Source organism: Prionailurus viverrinus, chromosome F1, assembly GCF_022837055.1.
Source record: "Prionailurus viverrinus isolate Anna chromosome F1, UM_Priviv_1.0, whole genome shotgun sequence".
Classification (NCBI taxonomy): domain Eukaryota; kingdom Metazoa; phylum Chordata; class Mammalia; order Carnivora; family Felidae; genus Prionailurus; species Prionailurus viverrinus.
In genome coordinates, this window is record NC_062577.1 from 45,729,138 (window position 1) to 45,750,208 (window position 21,071).

Consider the following 21,071-nt stretch of genomic DNA (forward strand, 5'->3'; position numbering starts at 1 on the left):
CCTAGGAAGAGTTTCACTGTCTCTTGGGTGGCTAGAGCGTCCTCCCGCGCTTAGTCGCGCTGTAGGTGACGGCGCCCGGAGGCTGTCGGGAAGTAGGCGGGGTGACGTGGGGTTGACGAGCTCAGCGGCGGGTTTGCCGAGATCAGTGCCCGGCGGCAGCTGGTGCGGGGGGCGGCCAGAGCCTTAGGTGGAGCGGGGCGGTGTGTGGCCGGGGCCATGACGGGCAATGCCGGGGAGTGGTGCCTCATGGAAAGCGACCCCGGGGTCTTCACCGAGCTCATTAAAGGATTCGGTGAGAGCCAAGGGGACCGTCCTGGGCCGGGGGTCACGGGAGGAGGCCCAGGCTGGGCATAGAGTGGTTCTCCGCGGTCACCGCCGCCTCGCGTCTGAAGGGAAGCGACTCTGGAAACCTGGATCGCGGAGGGCTCTCGTCCCCGTCTCAGTCCTGGGCAGTCGCGTTTCCGCAGTGATTCCACATCACGAGGGCAGGGAACGTATCTGCCTTGTGCACTGTCGTATCATCAGGATTCGGCAGTTACTTGCTTAATTGACTGGAGCGCTTCCCCCCGCCCCCGCCCTTCCGTGTGTATCTTTCCCTTTCTACCATCGCTCTTCTGCGGAGCGCTCCCTATACCCGGCAGGTGTGCCCAGGTGCACGTCTCGGGCCATCAGTTCTGCAAGAAAACCTAGGGTGTGCCTCCTCCACGGTAGGGTATATGGCCCAAGCCGCGCAGGAACCCGAGATTCTAGTTACTCAAAGCCGAACACCTTGAGTGTGTGATTAGTTCTGCGGACGTTCCCACAGGCTCACTGCGTGGGACTGACGAGCCACTTCGCTGGTTATTCTCCCTGATCGTTTTTTGGCTTCCGGTAAAGTGGTTTCTTGAGCTAGTGCTCTAGACCAGAGGCCACATGCTTTCCTCAGCTTTTTTTTTTTTCTGGCTGTGTTCCTTGTCTTACATCCTAAATAGTCAGCATATTTGACTTTTTATCCTTTCCTGCCCTTCTTGTTCCCATCCTTTTCTTTGGGCAGTAAGTTTATTTTTATGGCTACGTTTTTTTTTTTTTCCAAGTATTATTAATTCTAGCTATTATGTTAAAACTTGTACTGGAGATGAAAATTAAACGTTGATATAGATACTATCGTACATAGCTGAATGTTTGGAATATAATTTATCAAGAATATGTTTACCTACGTTTGCTTACCTACGTATGTTTACCTATCAAGCGTATGTTCTTAGGCACACTGGGAGGGTTTGGGAATTTTCATTGTGAATGAACCACGAGTGCTCCTCTAAAGAGCTGACACTCCAACTAATATGGTGTATTAATTGCTGTGTTAGAGTGTGTACAGAATGTAACGGGAACACAGGTCATGGAAGAGCACAGGCAGAAGGAAAAACATAAACAGTAGTAATGTTAAAGTATATGGCATAGGAAACACCTAGCAAAGTGACTAAAAATGTATGTGACAGACCAGAGGAATATTTCAATCTGAAGTTGAAAAGTAAACTGAGGCTAGATTGTTTGCTGAGTTGTATAGTTTGGATTGCCCTGTGGTTACTGGGGACTTAACTGTCAAAGATAATGGAATGCTGAAATGACATTTTTATAATTAAAAAAGGCTTACCAAGTGTAGTGTGCAGGGTGGAGTGGAATGAAGCCAGAGAAGCTAGAAGTCTCTTAAAATGGTTGGAGTCAGGTGATTAGCTTGACATAAACTAATAGGTTAAAGAGGAGGAGGTAATTGCAATAATTTTGCTATATTTAAATCAATAGGACTGCTGACTGACTGGATGTAGGGGAAAAGGGGAAAATGACTCCATAGTTTCTAGCTTGAATGGCAGGTGAAGTATAAGAGAACAGGCTTGATGGATGAGAAAATTCAGTTTTGGACATTGAGTTTGAGATGTCTGTAGGTTTAGCCATAAAACTTACCTTTAAAACCTTAGCTATTATGACATAGTAAAGTTAACTTTAAGAAATACTATACTAGGCAAGTTTGTTTTTAAATTAATCCACTCCATTAACAGTTATTGCTTCAGTCCCATACGTATAGAAAACTTAGAATTGAAAATGATTATAAAAGTCATGCATAAAAGAATATGTAACTGCGTCTTCTTACACTACCACAAATTAAAAGTAATTGCTATTAGTGGATTGGCCACATTAGCAGAAAAATGTTGCAAAAAGTTAAATGATGGTAGTTGTATATCATCATCAGATAGTTTCAAAGAGAAAAGTGTATTTCAATCATTTCCATTTTTTTCTTAGCCAGTTCTTGGCTTTAAAAAAGTTTTTTGAAGTTCATTCTTTCAAAAGTGGACAATCTTACTGTGTTCTGAATGCAAATGTAAATTTATTTTAAAAGGTAGTTCATTGGAAGGGAAATTATTTGTGGAGTCAGTGAATATATAAATACAAATTTTAGTGGACTATAGCATCATGGTAAAACAAAATCCTTATTAAGAAACTGATGGAGCAGACACATACTTTTAATTGGTGTGGCACATACATAATTCATGAATGCACCAAAACAAACTATGATGGTCTACCAATTAAAAACAGAAGCTATAAACTTCTGTTTCCAGCCGGGATGGAATAGCAGGGACTGCATTTACTTTTCCACAACAAATCAATGACCCCAGCTTTCATTTCAAGAAACTAGAAAAAAGAGCAAATGAAACCTGAAGTAAGCAGATGAAAGGAAATAATAAAGATCAGAGTTGAAATTAGTGAAACGGAAAAGAGAAAAGTAGTGGAGAAAATCAATGAAACTAAAAGCTGGTTTGTCAAAGATCAATGAAATGGACAAACCCCAAGTCAGCCTGGTCAGAAAAAAGAGAGGAAAAGGGCACCTGGCTGGCTCAGTTGGTAGGGCATGAAACTCTTTTAAATATTTATTTATTTTTGGCAGAATGCAAGCCAGGAAGGGGCAGAGAGAGGAGGACAGAGGATCCGAAGCTGGCTGTGTGCTGACAGGCTGACAGCAGCTAGCCCAGTGTGGGGCTTGAACTCATCAAGCATGAGATCATGACCTTTAGCTGAAGTCAGACACTCAACCCACTGAGCGACCCAGGTGCCCCAGTAGAGCATGCAACTCATGGTCTCAGGGTTGTAAGTTCAAGCCCCATGTTGGGTATGGAGATTTCTTAAAAATAAAATCTTAAAAATAAAAAATAAAAAATAAAGGAAAAGAAAAAGTAGAGGAGACACAATGACCAATATTAGGAGTAAGATGATACCACTATGGATTCTGTAGATTAAAGAGATAATAAGGGAATATTCTAAACATTATTATGCCAATTAATTTGACAACTTGGGTGAAATGTATAAATATCTTTAGAGACATAAATTACCAAAGCTTATACAAGAAGAAATGGATAACCAGTATAGCCTTACTTTATTAAATAAATTGAAATTGTAACTTAAAATCTTCCCACAGAGAGAACTGTAGCCAAAATTGCTTCAGTGGTATATTATTTCAAATATTTAAGGATTAAGTAATACCAATTTTATACAAACTTTTCCCAGAAAAAATGGAGAGGAAGGAATATTTCCCAATATTCTCTGAGGGCCATCATTATCCTAACACCCAATACAGAAAAGACATTACAAGAAAAGGAAACTACAGACCTAACTCCATCATCAACATAAATGCAAAAATTCTTTAAAAAATATATTTTTTGATGTTTATTTATTTTTGAGAGAGAGAGAGAGAGATAGAGCATGAGTGGGGAAAGGGAGACCGAATTAGAGCAGGCTCCAGGCTCTGAGCTGTCAGCACAGAGCCGGATGCGGGCTCAAACCCTTGAGGCATGAGATCATGACCTGAGCCAAAGTTGGATGCTTAACTGACTGAACAACTCAGGCGCTCCATAAATGCAAAAATTCTAAACAGAATTTTAGTAAATCAAATCTAATAATCTATTAAATGGACAATATGTCATGACTGAGTGGGGTTTATCCTAGGAATTCAGTGTTGGTTTAATATTTGGGATTCAATGTGATTCACCAAAGTAACACACACAAAAAAACCCAAAAAACTATATGATTATCTTTTTTTTTTTTAATTTTTTAATGTTTATTTATTTTTGAGAGAGACAGAGACAGAATGCCAGTGGATTAGGGGCAGAGAGAGAGGGAGACACAGAATTGGAAGCAGGCTCCAGGCTCTGAACTGTCAGCACAGAGCCCGACGCGGGGCTCGAACTCACGGACCACAAGATCATGACCTGAGCCAAAGTCGGACGCTCAACCAACTGAGCCACCCAGGCGCCCCTATATGATTATCTTAATAGACACAAAAAGCATTTGATAAAATCCAACATCTGTTAAGAAATATGTGCTATTATATTTTACCCTGTTTGCCAGCTAACAAGTTAGCCTGTTTATATTATAAAGGATTGTATTATTGATATATTGATAAAGAGATAAAAGACTGTATTATGTATTAGCCTTGGCACAGTAGGCAACAGGAGATTCACATTTGCATTGGATCCCTTGCCCTACAAGTCCATGGGAGTGGCAGTAGATAGAGGTGGATGTTGCACACATGGGTCTGTGTCATAGCTAAGGAACCCTGAGTTTAGGGAACTTCTAATTTTATTAAAGAGGCTGCTAGCAAACCTGCTCGGCCTTTGGCTTTAGGAAGATACTATGGACAGCAAGTAAGTCTTGTCTTTGCACCAGGGGGAGACATTATCTATCTTTTAAGTCTGTTTATTGAAATAACATCCTTGAAAAGATAGTCCAGAACTCCTCCCAGAAGATAAGCAGAAACAGGAGAAACTCATTGAGAGTTGTCTCCCAATAAAATCCATTTTTCCTTTCTACCCCAAACATGCCAAACCTTCAGCTTCTCTGATTAATCTGACCTGACCCACAGAGCTGGTACCGAATCTGTTTAATTTATCTCTTATTGTGTTTACATTAGAAAGCAGTGGCTTTCTCCTTAAGTTTTTGTTTTGACCTTTCATCTTGGCTGAAGGCCATAATTCAGGTATAGGTAGTAATTGCACAGACTCCTCCTGGGCTTGCCAGGAGGGAGTCTTGCAGAATTCCATCATTCACAACAACTCTGGCCCAGGAGTTGAGACAAATCTGAATGACTTTTGGGGCCAATATAGTGTTTCCTTGACATGAAGCTCTGTTAGGAGTTCTCCTGAGGTACATGTTTCCTTGTTTGGAGGAGAGAGGCAAGTTAATGCTTGGCTTTCATACAGAAAGTCAAAGTATACTTGAGAGTGCATCTAGTATGCTTAGAAGCAAGTATTGCTTATAATTGTTGAGGACCCCAAAATGGAGCCTTCTCATTAGGGATACAAATTCACAGCTCTCCAGTTTGGGGTTCACAAATATTTGAGTCTAGTCCTTGTTTTTGGGGTGATTGTCCACAATGCAGATTTTCCTACTTGGTGACATCACTAACTAAAAGACATTTGTCCATACCATTGAATGACATGGTTAGGGATGATATCTGGGACTATTTTTTGTAGGAGGTGTAGAAGCCAGGGCCATGTCTTTACTTCTCGTAGATTTGGTGAGGTTAGGGGAATAACAAATTGTCAAAACTTTTGGAAGATAGCATTACATTTAAATTTAAAGCATTGGCAACAGAGGGCCCTCCCAGAGTTATTTTTCTTCGGGAGAAAAGCTCCAGGTATATTTTAAAGAAAATTATTTTTGAAATTAGTTTTTGAATAGAACTATTTTACAGAGCCACCAGTATCATAATACAAATGTGTTAGTCAATACACAAATATCTCAAACATTTTCATTTCCGTACTTCCTTTCATTTTGGAGCAGAGTCCTGGTTTGGATGACAAATCCTATGTTAATCCTGTTTAAGACCTAGTTCAACTATCCATGAAAGTTGCTCTGATCAGCAAGGATAGTAATGATCTCTCCTGCTTCTTAACTTCCAGAAGGCTCTCTGGTGTACCTCTCATAGGCATGTTATGCATGCTGCACTTTGAGTTGTATATACCTGTTTCCTACTGGTTGTGAAGTTTTGTTTTGTTTATTTTTAAATAAAGTCTACTCACTACGTGGGGCTAGAATTCAGGACCCTGAGATCAAGAGTCACATGCTCTACTGACCCAGCCAGCCAGGCTCCCCTTAGTTGTGAAGTTCTTAAGTATTGCGACTATTGTTTATTATTTTCTGTCCATGCCAGGACCTAGTACCATGCTTGGCACATAAAAGGTATTTGTAAAATACCAGCATTTTGTTAACTTTTTAAAGCCTTCTCCCCACACCCACCTTTTTACTTAATATATGTTAGGGAGTCTGCATTAAGTGATTCTTTGTATTTAGTGTTTGATAATGTATACCTCACAAGAATTGTGTGGATTGGATGAAGCAGGAAGTATTCTTGTTTTATACATGAGGAAAGTGAGGCTCTAGGACATTATGTTCTTGCTCAAGTTTAAGAACTTTAAGGCAGTGCTCGGATTGGAACCAGGCCTCTTGAATCATTGCTTCTCTTTCCTATACCATGCATTATTTGAAATTGAATGTACATAAGGGAATTATTAGATACTGAATGTATATAAGGAGATAGGTATTAAGAGTTGAGTAGTATGTTTTTTGTACCCCAAAAGTTGTGTGTTTGTTTAGCTTAAAGTTGTTTAAACAGGCGTCATCACTTGAAATTCTACCCGTGCAAAAGATTTGGGGACACTTTCATGCAGTGGACTTTTGTTCTTTTAGTATACTATGTTTTAATGTTTGGCCTTTTTACAATTGATTTCCAATAGCAGTAACCAGTGTTAACAATTGCATTAGTGTCCTTTTGTGCCCTTTTCAATGCTCATAAATACAGGTTTACATTTGTAAGTTCTTTCCCCCAGCTTCCTATATGTAAATGTCTATCAAGATGTTTTCTACTACAAACAGCCTAGTAACTCTCCTTGTATATATATCTTTAATACAAGAGTGAATTCTTAATAGATAGTTCCTGAATATAACAAATTGAGTCCTGGAATGGTATGAATGCCCAAAGTCATGTAGTTGGTTGACTGAATTTTTTTTGTAACTTCTTTTTTTTTTTTCCAGATAGGCCAAAGGCTTCTCTAGCTTTTACTTGACAATAATCTGGAATATTAAAAACTGTCCAGACTTTGGAACCAGATGTGGATTTTAATTAGTTTTTTTTTTTTTTTTTGTATATACTAGCTGTAGTGAATTTAGGCAAGACACTTAACATCCCTAACCCTCTTCTGTATAATACTTGCCTTGCAGTGATTAGAGAAAATGCATTTAAAGCACTTTATACATAGAAGGCACTGGTAAATATGGCTGTTTTTTTTGTATTTTGATGATACTAGCTAACATTTAGTAAACCCTTAGAGTGTGCCAGGCACTGTATTAAATGTATCTCATGCATACAAAATTATCTCATTTATTCCTCACAACAACTCCATGAATATGGGAACAGAGAGGTTGGTTATATAGCTAGTAAATGGAGGAGCTGGGATGCAAACCGTGGCATTTTTGAGGCCAGCCTCTTACTGGCCAGTTCGTGTACTGCGGCAAGAAGGCCCAGCTCAACATAGGCAATGTGCTCCCGGTGGGCACTATGCCTGAGGGCACTATTGTGTGTTGTCTGGAGGAGAAGCCTGGTGACCGGGGCAAGTTGGCCCGAGCCTCCGGAAACTACGCCACTGTCATCTCCCACAATCCAGAGACCAAGAAGACTCAAGTGAAGCTGCCTTCCGGCTCAAAGAAAGTAATTTCTTCAGCCAACAGAGCTGTGGTTGGTGTGGTGGCTGGAAGTGGCCGCATTGACAAGCCCATTCTGAAGGCTAGGCGTGCTTACCACAAGTATAAGGCAAAGAGGAATTGTTGGCCACGTGTGCGTGGTGTGGCCATGAATCCCGTGGAGCATCCTTTTGGAGGTGGCAACCACCAGCACATTGGCAAACCCTCTGCTATCCACAGAGATGCTCCTGCTGGCCGCAAAGTGGGTCTTATTGCTGCCCGCCGGACCGGGCGTCTGCGGGGAACCAAGACTGTGTAGGAGAAAGAAAACTAGGGACTGTTACTCTGATATGTACTACTAGAGCAGGGTGTCTTAGTCTTGGCAGTGTTGACATTTTGGGCCAGATAATTCTTTGCTGTTTGGCTGTCTTGTGCAGTGTAGGATGTTTAGCATCTCTGGCCTGTGTCCACTAGATGCAAGGCCTTCCCGCTGGTGACAGTTGTGACGAATGTCTTCAGACATTATAAAACCTTTCTTAGGGAGGCAAGGGACAAGAAAAGTTTCCCTGATTGGGAACCACTGTACTAAGGAAGGGTATGTTTGGCGGACTCTGAGGTAGTTGAAAATAAAATAAAATTAAATAAATAAAAAGTATAGAATTGGAATTTAGGGAAAGGGTCAGAGCTAAATATGTGATATGAAAGTCACTGGTAAGTGGTAGTTATTTATTACCACTTAAAAAAAAAGTGTAAGTAAAAGGGAAACAGCAATTGAGTAGAAAGAGTGGATTGTAAAAGAGACAGATTGAGAGGGACTGAGAAGTCGGGGTGGTGTTTCAGTGAAAATAAACTTGAAACCTCTTTCAATTGTAAAAGTAATATACTCCCATTATAAATAATTAGGAAATAGTAAAGGAATTAAAAGGATTTGTCTGTGAGCTTTATCAGTTTTACCATTTTAATTTGTCATGTCTCATGGCCCCTAAATGTACATTCCTTTCAGTTAGTATTTTATTTAATGGTGAAGGAAAAAATGAGTTATTTTGTTTTCTGAAGAAATAATTTCTTATTTCAGGTTGCCGAGGAGCCCAAGTAGAAGAAATATGGAGTTTAGAGCCTGAGAATTTTGAAAAATTAAAGTAAGTATTATCTTAGTTGTGTTAAAAATAATGTCTGTACTTTAAGCAGATTGTTGTCTATTTTACTTGGATTACAGTAGGATGAATATGTCATCTCCTTAAGTCTTTTTTCCATCTTGTGAGAGAGGTATTATTACTCTCATATCATAATCAAGACCTGAGACTCATATAAGTAACTTGCAAGGGATTAAAAACTAAGTCTCTGTAATTCCATATCAAGATGGTTGATTAATTTATTATAATATTCACTTATACATCAATAGGACTAGAAGACAGAACACATTTTCACATTAAAAATGTGAATACCTGAATATTAGTCTACAAAGCATATTTAGTACATAGCATACATTAATAGTAATTCAGAATCTGTCTGTGTTATTGCCTTGCTTCTTGGTGAGGTTAAAGTTCAGATTCCAAATGTAGATGCTAGGAAGTTTCTTCCTTTCTCCCATGCTTCTGACTTGTGAGCCTCTTCTTATCCCCAACCTTGTGCCCGTAAGAATGGACCCTGTATTGCAAATGGAGGACTAGGGAAATTTTCTTTGGAGGGAGAGTTGTTGGATTCTTGGAATATGACGAGGAGTAGGGTTTATTCATCTATATTGGAATTCAGTATAGGGTTAACTGCTTCTTTTAGTTTTGCTATGTTCTTATTTTCAGTTTTTAAGAGAGGTGATACAAGGTAGAAGTGAAAATCCAGATTTGAGAATAAACCTTTCATTATAATTCTGTTTTACCTGATGTAATTTTAAGGTTTATTAGCCTTGTCTTAGGCAACATTTTAATGACAATGAATAACAATAGAAATCTTTAAAAAATTTCTCAAACTTACTTCATTCGCAATATATTTGGTGAGTAACTGACTGAAATGTGATGTATTGACTGTGTGTTAAAAAACAAGAAAGGTTTGGTGCCACTAATTTGTACTTTCTTTTGTAGGCCAGTTCATGGGTTAATTTTTCTTTTCAAGTGGCAGCCAGGAGAAGAACCAGCAGGCTCTGTAGTTCAGGACTCCAGACTTGACACAATATTTTTTGCCAAGCAGGTATGGTCCTCGGATACTCTGAAGTCTTGAGAGCAATCCTTTTGATAAAAAGAACTGTATTTCACTTTTGTGTCTATGGTATAGTAGTCCTCAAACTTTTTTGCCTTAGGATCCCTTTACGTTCTTAAAAATTATTGAGGTCTCCAAGAGCTTCTCTGTTTATGTGGATTATATTTATCAATATTTATTATATTAGACATTAAGACTAAGGCATTTGAGAGTTACTTATTGATTTAAAAATGACAAATGTATTACATGATAACATAAATAACACATTTTTTTTTTTTTTAATTTTTTTTTTCAACGTTTATTTATTTTTGGGACAGAGAGAGACAGAGCATGAATGGGGGAGGGGCAGAGAGAGAGGGAGACACAGAATCGGAAGCAGGCTCCAGGTTCTGAGCCATCAGCCCAGAGCCTGACGCGGGGCTCGAACTCACGGACTGCGAGATCGTGACCTGGCTGAGGTCGGACACTTAACCGACTGCGCCACCCAGGCGCCCCAATAAATAACACATTTTTTAATGAAATATAATCACATTTACCAAAACAAAATTAGCAAGAAGTTTTACATTTGCATTTTATGTTGTTTTTGCAAATTGTAAATATTTTGCAAATTATAAATATTGTTTTTGCAAATCTAATGTCTGTCTTAATAGTACATAGCTAGATTCTCCTATCTACTTTATACTCCTACTTGCAGTGTTTTTGTTTTGTTCTGTTTTTGGTTGAAGTATATGAAGAAAATTCAGTCTCACACATATGTAGTTGGAAAGGGAGGAGTATTTTAATAATATTTTTCAGAGAATTCTATTCTTTGATATTATATCAAAACTCTAAAAATGTTTCTTTTTTAAATGTGAAATCTGAAACTTTTAAATCTGAAATCAGTAAACTTTGTTCTTTGTTATATTAAATTTTTTTTGGTTTATCTTTCTCTGCAAATGGATCTTATACTCATTCAGCATTCAGCAACGTTGTGCATTGGTCATTTCAAATATTCACCGACTTCTACAGATCTTCTGAATGTTGCCACATTTGTTTACATACCTTATCAACAAGTCACATGTATTAATATTACCATCTGTAGAATTAGAAAAGTTGTTAAGTATCAGGAAACTTTTAAACTCACAATGGAGGATCTAAGTCATACCAAATTCTAGTTTTCACTTGAAAGTTTAAATTTTATCAAGACAATAAATACTGTCAGGTTTTTTTCTTGAAGTAACAGACTCATTTTACACAATTCTGAGAAAAATATCTGCCACATGCCCTGTCTGAAAAACCGTATTTGTCTTCCATTTGTGCTCTCAAGTGAAAATGATGTTCCAAGATGTTAAAAGCAGCCAACTTAACTCACAACTCAAAACAATCATACCACTGCCCTTCCTTGAAATGATTAGCATGTTTTGGTTTGCAGCAGAAAGTGCTTTAATTTGTGCTACGTATTTCATTTGATAGACTATTAAAGACTTGTACTCCAAGGTCAGAATTTAATAAAAATAACTTTTACTGCTTCATTAAAGACAGTCTTCAGTAAAATTGGCTTTTTTTTTTTTTTTAAACTGTGTATCTGTGTCAGTGAAACAGTTTAATGCCACTGCCTAGATTGGTGCTAAAATACCAGCAGTATTATCTACCATTGGTTGCTATTTTACTATCAGTGCAAATATGAAAGCAGGGAAGTAGGCAAGGACTGTCTTTGAATTACCATAGAAATGATTTTGAGCTCATGAACATCTTGAGAAGGGTCTTAGGAATTCCCAGGCTTCCATGGACCACACTTGACAAGGGCTGTTCCAGGACATACAGTGAAGTGTTTAGTATTAGGTGCTGCCGTATATCTATCTGGTCCATTGTTTGGAAAACAGAGAGTAAGTAAGACAGGTTTGATATTTAAAACTAAGCTAAGTATAATTGCACTTGTTTGAAAATTGCACTTATTTCTGAGACTCAAAAAATTGCTTAGGATAATCTGTTTAACCTTTAGAAAGGTCGAAAAATAAAAGTGCTAATTCTCATTACTGCACTTTAGCTCAAGGCTTTGCTATTCCACGTAGTAACTTGTTTTCCCTTTTTCTTTTACTACTTCTTTCCATTTCCCCCCAACTTTTTAAAATTGAGTGTTTTTAGAGAAATTAACACTGTCATGCTTTTACTTTACAGGTTAAGAAAACATTATTGTGTTGTTTTTTTTTTTATGATAGAACTTAAACTACAGAAATACATAGTGATAAAAGTGAATATCTTTGTAATCCTACACCCATTTCTACCAACTACTTTTAACAGTTTGACTCATTCATTTAGTCAACAAGTCGTTATTGAGCACTTTGTGCTAGGTATTAGGTACTAGGTATATATAATGGTCAACAAGACAAGGCGTGTCTCTTCTTAATAAGAACTATAATGATAACTATGCCAACAGTAGCCAACATTTATCATTCTTATTGGGTAGCAGATATTGTGCTTTAGATATATTGTTTATTTAATCCTTGCAACAACTCTGTGAGGTTGTTATCCTCATGTCACAGATGAAGAAATTCAGATGAAGAAATTGAAGCCTGGAGAAATTAACTTATTTTCCTGAGGTCACATGAGGTTGTTTTTTTTTTTTTCCCTTAAGTGTTTATTTGTTTGTTTTGACAGAGAGATAGAGAGAAAGGGAGAGAGAAAGGGAAAGAGCATGTGTGCAAGCTGAGGGAGGGGCAGAGAGAGGAATAAGAGAATCTCAAAAGGGCTCTGCGCTGACATGGGCTTGAGCCCAGGAATCATGGGATCATGATCTGAAATCAAGGGTTGATGCTTTAACCAACTGAGCCATCCAGGTGCCCCGATATGTATTATTTTTTTTTATTATTAATTTGTTTGTAGTAGTTGATCCTCAATAACACTGTGGTTTTTACAGATTCCTTATTATTTCACAAATGTGGAAACTGAGTCCCAGAGAGATTATGAAACTTGCCCAAGTTAAGCAGCTAGTCATTGGCAGAGTTGATGTGCAAACCTGGGCACTATATCTCTGAAGTGTCTGCTCTCAACCACATCACAACACTGACTCTTTAAAAGTATTCTTGGTATAAATGTCCTATAATTTATTTAATCTCTTAGTGATCAATATTTTGAGTTTCTAACTCTTCCCCTAACACAAATAATTTGTATATCATATTTGTGTACTTCTGTACTACTAATGTACTAATATTTGTGTCTGACAATTATTATAATTTTAAAACCACAGTTTGATTTTCAAGATCTAGATAGTAGAGAAAAAGTAGGGGACAGACAATTTTAAAAGTCCTTCAGGTGTTTTTTTCTCCTTTTAAAGACATTTTTTATTTTTTAAGGTATATAAAAATATGCACTCATTTTATAAAATTGAAGCATTATAAATATATAATATAGAAAATAAAAGTCCCTTTTATAATCCCTGCTTCAGAGATAGCCACTGAAAATCATTTATATTCTTCCAAATTTGTGTGTGTGTGTGTGTGTGTGTGTGTGTGTGTGTGTGTGTTTAATTTCTTCCATGCTATATTTCTTCCACACTAAATTGTGAACCTAAGAGTCTGGGATTTTATTTTTACGTACCGTTCCTGGTACATAGTAGATATCCAATAAATGTAGACTGAGTTCTTCATCTCTAAGAATATTACAATTAACAGTGGTATTCACTAACAGTAAGACATTAATGATGTCTGATTTATAGAGGTCTAGGTATTTCTAAGGTGAAAGAAAGTGCTCTATAAAGAAAATAAATGTTACTAAAGTTTCAATTTATAATTTCTGGAGTTCCTTGATATTTTTCTAGTTCTGTATTTCTGTTTTAACTATAATTTAATGGTTTATTTGTATTATACTTGCCATGTTTATTAATGTGTAGGATTAGTGATTTTCTAATAATCCTGGGTGGTTTTTGTTCTATATTATGTCAACAGTTCTTATTGAACTGACCTATCAGTAATTCCCCAGTAATATCTTTTAATTGTAATTCCCCAATAATATCTTCTGGTCTTTTTAGTGTATGCCTCCTATGAGTCTATGCCAGAAACTTTATATTACATAAATAATATAATCCTTAATTCTAGGCTTCAAGAGCTAATAATGATTTTATCCAGGAGTCTCCTATTTTTAGAAATTTTAAAAGTATAATTAAAATTATATTTATTTATGATACGGTCATACATATTAACTAAATACATATTTTTGGTATTTATGGATGGAATTGCATCAATTTAGAAAGGTAATACTAATCCTGGCCGTCTTAAACTAATCATTCATATGCTGTAATTATAGGTGTGCATGTACATGGTTCACTGAAGAAATAAAGTAGTAACTGTAATTACTAGTAATTATAATTGTGTTTAAGGAATGCCAGGAATGACATTTCGGTAATACTTCTCTACAAAGCATCATTGTCTTGTTACCAATTCACTGATTTACTTGCTAAGATTGTGCCGTAGTGGTACTGGGTTTGTCTGACTCTAGTCTGTTCAGTCTTTCAGGAAAGGATGATTGCTTACTGTGCTAGGTGTTTGGAGAATGATATGCAGTTATAATCCCTGCGCGCAACATGCTTAGAGTTTAGTGGCAGAGATTGGTCTTAATCAATGAAATGCACAATTATGGTGTGATAAGTGCTACCTGGAGTGAAATGAGGACCATATTATATTGCAAAATTCGAGAACAATCTGTGAGACTATGCTCACTCCCAACACTGGCTATGGAGTTCAGGGTCCCCAAACCATCCTCACTTCTGGCAATTGCACGTTTAGTTAGGGGGGTCCCCAAGACCACCCTCAGTTTCTGTAATTTGCTAGAAAAACTCATAGACCTTATTGAAAACTGTTATGGTTTATGACAGTGAAAAATACAGATTAAATTTAGCCACGGGAAGAGATACATGGCGCAGAGTCTGGGAAAGTCCCTTGCTAAGAGCTTCCAGTTGTCTTCTCCCAGTAGTTACAGATGGCACTAACTTTCCTGGCAATGATATGTGACAATATGTGCAGAGTATTGTTATCCAGAGAATCTCAACCAATTCTTGGTATCCAGAGTTTTTATTTGGCCTTAGTCACGCAGACCCAGTTGACCACCCACGTGGCTGACCTCAGTCTCCCGGCACCCTGGAGGCTGAGCTGATATTGTTGACCCCAGATTCCACCCTAAGTCACAGTGTTAGACTGCCTTTGTGGACCAAATCCCTCAGGTAAACAAAGATGTTCTTATGGGGCCTGGCTTCTCAAGAGCTAAGTATACCTCCCAGGAGCCATGGGCAAAGGCAAGGTCTCTCTTCGGGCAAGATTAAATTTTTTATTATATATAACAATGGGACTTGACCTTTTCAAGGAGATCTGAGAAAGCTCTGCGTAAGTGACAATTCAGCTGAAGTCTAAAGTTCAAGTAGGTATTAACTGGGGGAAAGAGGTTGAGGATCATCCCAGATTAATAACAGCTTTATAGCAAAAGGAAGTAATAACTAGTAAAATGTACTAGAAGAAGGTCAGTATAACTGGAGTATAGATAGCAAGAAGGGGGATGGCATATGATATGGAGCTGAGCAGGGCATATGTTAATCAGAATTGGGTATAGTTAGGTGTAGAGATACAATGACTTATAAGAAATAGACGTTTTTGGAGACTAGCCCTTTGTCCGATATGTCATTTGCGAATATCTTTTCCCATTCCGTTGGTTGCCTTTTAGTTTTGTTGGTTGTTTCCTTTGCTGTGCAGAAGCTTTTTATCTTCATAAGGTCCCAGTAATTCACTTTTGCTTTTAATTCCCTTGCCTTTGGGGATGTGTCGAGTAAGAGATTGCTACGGCTGAGGTCAGAGAGGTCTTTTCCTGCTTTCTCCTCTAAGGTTTTGATGGTTTCCTGTCTCACATTTAGGTCCTTTATCCATTTTGAGTTTATTTTTGTGAATGGTGTGAGAAAGTGGTCTAGTTTCAACCATGGGGGAGGGGAAGGAAAAAAAAAAAAAGAGGTTAGAGTGGGAGAGAGCCAAAGCATAAGAGACTCTTAAAAACTGAGAACAAACTGAGGGTTGATGGGGGGTGGGAGGGAGGGGAGGGTGGGTGATGGGTATTGAGGAGGGCACCTTCTGGGATGAGCACTGGGTGTTGTATGGAAAGCAATCTGACAATAAATTTCATATATTGAAAAAAAAAAAAAAAAAAAAAAAAGAAATAGACGTTTTTCACTTCCAAGAACTGTCAAGGTTACAGGCTCTTTTGTTGTTGTTGTTCCTTTGTGTGTGGATTCTATTCCAAAGATTACTTTGTGGCTCAAGATGATTATTGGAGCCTTCGCCATTCTACCTCAATTCTACATTCCAGACCCCAAGAAGGGGACAGCACATTTCTCCTTTAATGAACATTTTCTAGAATTTGTCTATGTCACATGCTTACTTCTCTGGCCAGAACTTAGTCACATTGCTGTTCTTAGCAGCAAAAGAGAGTGGGAAAGTTGTCTTCATTCTAGGTTCATTCATGAACCCCGATAAAAATTGGGTTACTTTGTGAATATGGAAGAAGGAGAAGGTGGTTATTAGAGAATAACTATCAGCCTTCTGCCACATATGTTGACAAAATTCAGATCATGTAGGGTATTTTAAGCCATGATTGAGACTTCTGTTTGTATCCTAAGAGTAAAAGAAGGTTATTAAAGTGTTTAAAGAAGGGTGACACAGTCAGATTATTATTTAGAAGAGATCCCTGTAGCCATAGTGTGGAGAATGCATTTGAGGAGAAGGTGGTAGTATAGAATATTAGACTAGTAATCAGGAGGCTTTTGCAGAAGTATATGCAAGAGTAGATAAAAGACTGGTGGTAGAGATGGATGTGAACAGATCTGAATAATACTCAGTGGATGATAAAGAAGCAGCCTTAATGGGTAATGGGTTGGATGTGGAGATGAAAGCAGCAGACATAGTAGGTACGTGGAAGGGGATTATGACATTCCTTGATTGATGACACACACTCATGACTCCTGTCTTTTGTTTGGTTATTGTAAGTAATATAGTAAGCACTGAAGAACTCACTACCCAAACAAACTTCATCTAGTTATTTCCTTCTCTCTCACTGATTGTTCAGCAAAACTCTCATCCTCCCTCCCTTCATCCATTGCAATCCTCATGTTGAATTTGGTATATTATTTCTTTGCTTTCCCTTTTATGTATTGTAATACTAAAAAGGGTCTGTGTATATAAAATTTTTAATAGATAAAAAGTATCATACTTCTCAACTGAGAAAAGCAGTGCTGAAATAAAAACATTTATTTGGGGTCTCAATTGCAATTCAGGGAGCGTAGATTTGGGTAGCAACCCAAATCATGTTCCCCTAAGGAATGAAAGCCAAGGGTTTTAAAAAACAAAACTAATGCTTATTGTGTTGTTTGCAAAGAATTTTGATTGGTGTTGGCTCACAGAAAACTAATCTTGGCTGAATATAATTGGTTGCTAAGACTATCACTAAGCAAATTTTAACTGTAGCAAGTTGCAGGTGTTTGGGCAGAGTCCTTGGAATTTATGCCTTTTGGCCCAGTTCAAAATTCCTGGTTTTATCCCGTGAGGATACCTAAGGCCCATTTCCTTAATGGCCTCCTGGCTCCATTTTATAACCCTTTGACATAAGTGATTGATTTCATTTCATTTCTCACATCTGTGTAATTTTGGGGGACTTACTCTTTTGACTTAATATTCTATCATTAAGTTTCTCCTTTAAGTTGTTAATCATAGTAGTAGTTCCTTAATTTTGCATATTGTTTGATATCAATTACATGAAAATGCTGGGTTTATTTGCTTTCTCTTCCTAGATGGGCATTTGAGTTTTACATTTGAGTTATTGTCAATTGCGTGGCTATAAACATTTTTGTACATGTCTCCTGTTGTAAATGTGCAAATTTCTCTTGTATATAGAAGTAGAGTTGACTACATAAATACATCAAAGCTGCAATTATACTTCCACTAGCAATCTCTGAATTACTATGTAGCCACATACTCCAATGTATGGTGTTGTCAGGCCTTTTTAATTTTTGCCGGCCATGTTGTTCTAAAATGGTACTTCATTGTGGTCTTGGTTTACATCTCCCTGGTCACTCAATCATGTTGAAAGCGTTTTCATATCCTTAGTGGCCTTAACTGTTTCTTTTGTGAAATTTCTGTTGAAGTTATTTTTATTTTTTATGGGGTTAGTTGTGCTTCTTTTTTGATTTGTGTGAGTTGTTTATGTATTCTTGATATTACTTCTTTAAGTTAGCGTCTTATTGTTTTATTTTTTCTGGGTGTCTTTTGGTGAATAGAATTTTATATTTTAGAGCCAGTGCTTTTTGTACCTTGTTTAAGAAATTGTTATCTATCTGAGGTTGTAGAAGATATTGACCTGTGTATTTAAATTTTAATTTTTGACATCTATGTCCATAATTCATCAGGAATTGGGTTTTGGTGTATCATGTGAAGTAGGAGTTCAATTTTATATTTTTCCATATGGATTATCATTTTTTTTCTATCCTCAATTTATGAAACATCTGTTGTCTCCCCTATTTGTCTGACATGCCACATCTGTTGTGTATCAGTTCCATACGTGTGTGTGTGTTTTCTGGACTGTACTCTGTTCCATTGATCACTTTGTCTGTCTCTGCCAATATCACTGTCTAAATTTTTTTCACTTCTTCATAAGGTCTGGTATCTAATAGACCTGTCTCCTCTCTTTGCTCTTTTTCAGAAATATCCTTCTATTCTTGGCTCTATGCTCTTCATATAAATTTCAGAGGCATCTTATCAAGTTGTATGAAACATTCTGTTGAAATTTTGACTGGAATAGCATTGAATATAACAATTTGGGGAGAATGTATATCTTCATATGAAGTCATGAACATAGTATGTTATCTATTTAGATCTTTATTATCTTTAACATGTTACATTATTTTCTCTGTAGAGGCCTTTTACATCTAATTCATTTGTTAGATTTATCCTAATTCATTGATATTTCTGTTACAATTATAAATTGTCTTCTCTTCAGTTACATTTTCTTTTTTTTTTTTTTTAATTTTTTTTTTCAACGTTTATTTATTTTTTTTGGGACAGAGAGAGACAGAGCATAAACGGGGGAGGGGCAGAGAGAGAGGGAGACACAGAATCGGAAACAGGCTCCAGGCTCTGAGCCATCAGCCCAGAGCCCAATGCGGGGCTCGAACTCACGGACCGCGAGATCGTGACCTGGCCGAAGTCGGACGCTTAACCGACTGCGCCACACAGGCTCCCCTTCAGTTACATTTTCTAGGTGTTCAGTGTTGGTGAAATGAAAAGGCAATTCACTTTTATGTTTTAATACTGTATTTAGCTATCTTGCTAAACTCTCCTATTATTTCTAATAATTTGTTGGGTTTTTTTTTTTTTTGACTGAGTTCTCTCTTAAATTATTATATCAAATAATAACAGTTTTGTTTTTCCCTTTCAAATCCTTATGCCTCTAATTTATTTTTCTTTTCTTATTGCATGGCTAAGACCTTCAGTAAAATCATCATGATTTTAAAGGGAATACTTTCACCATTTTCTTGTGCTGGATGATGTTTACTCTAGTTTTTATTTTTATTTTTTAAATGTTCTTTTTCAGGTAAGGATGTTCTGTTATTAATTTAGTAAGTTGTCTTTATTAAATTTTTTTTCAAATGCTTTTTCTGTACTTATTGAAATAATCATGTTTATTTTCTTTAGGTTAAATGCAGTCAGTTATGTTAATGACTTTTTAAAATATTAAATCATCCTTCCATATCTGGGATAAACCCAGTTGGTCATGATGTATTCTCTTGTTATGCACTGTCAGATTTAATTCAGTAGTATTTGTTTAGCATTTTTGCATTTGTTATTTTCTTTTTTCGTAAAGGCTTTGATTAATTTTAGTATTAGGGATTTGCTGGCTTCATGGCACGAGTTGGAATTACCTCTTTTTTTATTTTTCAAAGAATTTGTATAAAATTTAGATGGGCTGTTTCTTTATATTTTGATAGAATTGGCCTGTACAGCCATCTGGGCCTGATATTTTCTTTGTGAGTATATGTTTTAACTACTGGTTCAATTTAATAGTTAAAAGGCTATTCAGGCTACTTATTTCTTCTTGATTTAGTTCTGGTAAGATTTTTTTTTTTCTTTTGAAATTTCTCCATTTTAACTTAATTTTATGAAAGTGTTTCATATGGTTGTTCTTAGTATTCCCCTGTTCTTTTTAATCTTATTTTTAGTTGTTTTCCTGACTCCCAGAATTCTGACTAGCATATTTGTGTAATAGAGGTTTTATGTACTCTATTAATCTATCACCTTTTATTTCCTATCTGTAGTAGGGTGGAAGTCCAGCTGATCTTGTTTCTGTTTTCAGCCGTCTTGAGTCCTTGCTGTAAATCATCAAGCTGAATCTTTCATAATAAAAAATCTATTTTGATTATGTTATTTCAGCATGAAAAAATCTCTTATTCCTAGGGCAAACTACTAATTGCACAAGGTCAGTGATTTTCTAGGTAGCAAATATCCTCCTGTGGCAACTACAGCCATACTAATGCGAACCAGCATGCTCCTCTCTTGAAGGCACCATGTATGTGACTTTGTTTCTTTGCTCACACCCTTCTTGCTTCCCTGAATGAATTTCCTTCTCTGTTCCCTGGGTCCTGTCAAGCTTTCAAAGCTCTATTAAAATTTTACATTCATAGAGAAACCTCTGATACTTAGTTAAAGATTATTTCTTCCTTCATCATTTTGGTTTTCTACTCATCTCTTTTTCATGTATGGGTTTTGGTTTTTTTTTTCCCTAAATTCTCCACAGGCAGGACATTTATTGTATCCTTTCTTTGTTTTGTCTTTTTTCTAGAGTCGTCTTCTCTTTAGGAAGTCACGGTTTTATTCTCAACCTTATTTTTCCTTGACTATAAATAAATATTGAAAATGTATTAATTTATTTTATAGCTATACCTCAGTGAAGCTTGATGGTCATTTATAATGCGCTATTTCAAGAGCATTTCTCTGAGCATCCACTATATGCTTTTGTAGCAGCTCTGAAAAGAAGTTATTCTCTGGTCCAGGGGTTGCAGGTCACATGGCTGCAATGTCAGGGTGGCAGCGTGCATGTGTGACTCGGGTCATGTGTAAGAAAAGGGAGTGGAAGAGTCTGGACAAACTAAAGAATATATGTTCTCTCAAAGG

The 21,071-nt window shown here is 37.1% G+C and overlaps 1 protein-coding gene and 1 pseudogene across 3 annotated transcripts in view; both read left to right on the forward strand.

Moving 5' to 3' along the window:
* The first annotated feature begins 90 nt into the window (after positions 1–90).
* UCHL5 (ubiquitin C-terminal hydrolase L5) overlaps positions 91–21,071 on the forward strand; it is a 40,539-nt gene continuing 19,558 nt past the window's right edge. The window contains exons 1-3 of one of the 3 annotated variants that reach the window (XM_047841629.1): positions 91–292; positions 8,780–8,843; positions 9,783–9,888. In XM_047841629.1, the coding sequence (XP_047697585.1) occupies positions 217–292; positions 8,780–8,843; positions 9,783–9,888 (246 nt within the window). In that variant the 5' untranslated portion in view covers positions 91–216. The remainder of the gene's footprint in view (positions 293–8,779; positions 8,844–9,782; positions 9,889–21,071) is intronic. The other 2 variants (XM_047841628.1, XM_047841626.1) reach the window with 2 other exon arrangements.
* On the forward strand, positions 5,869–8,038 carry LOC125155602 (60S ribosomal protein L8-like; annotated as a pseudogene).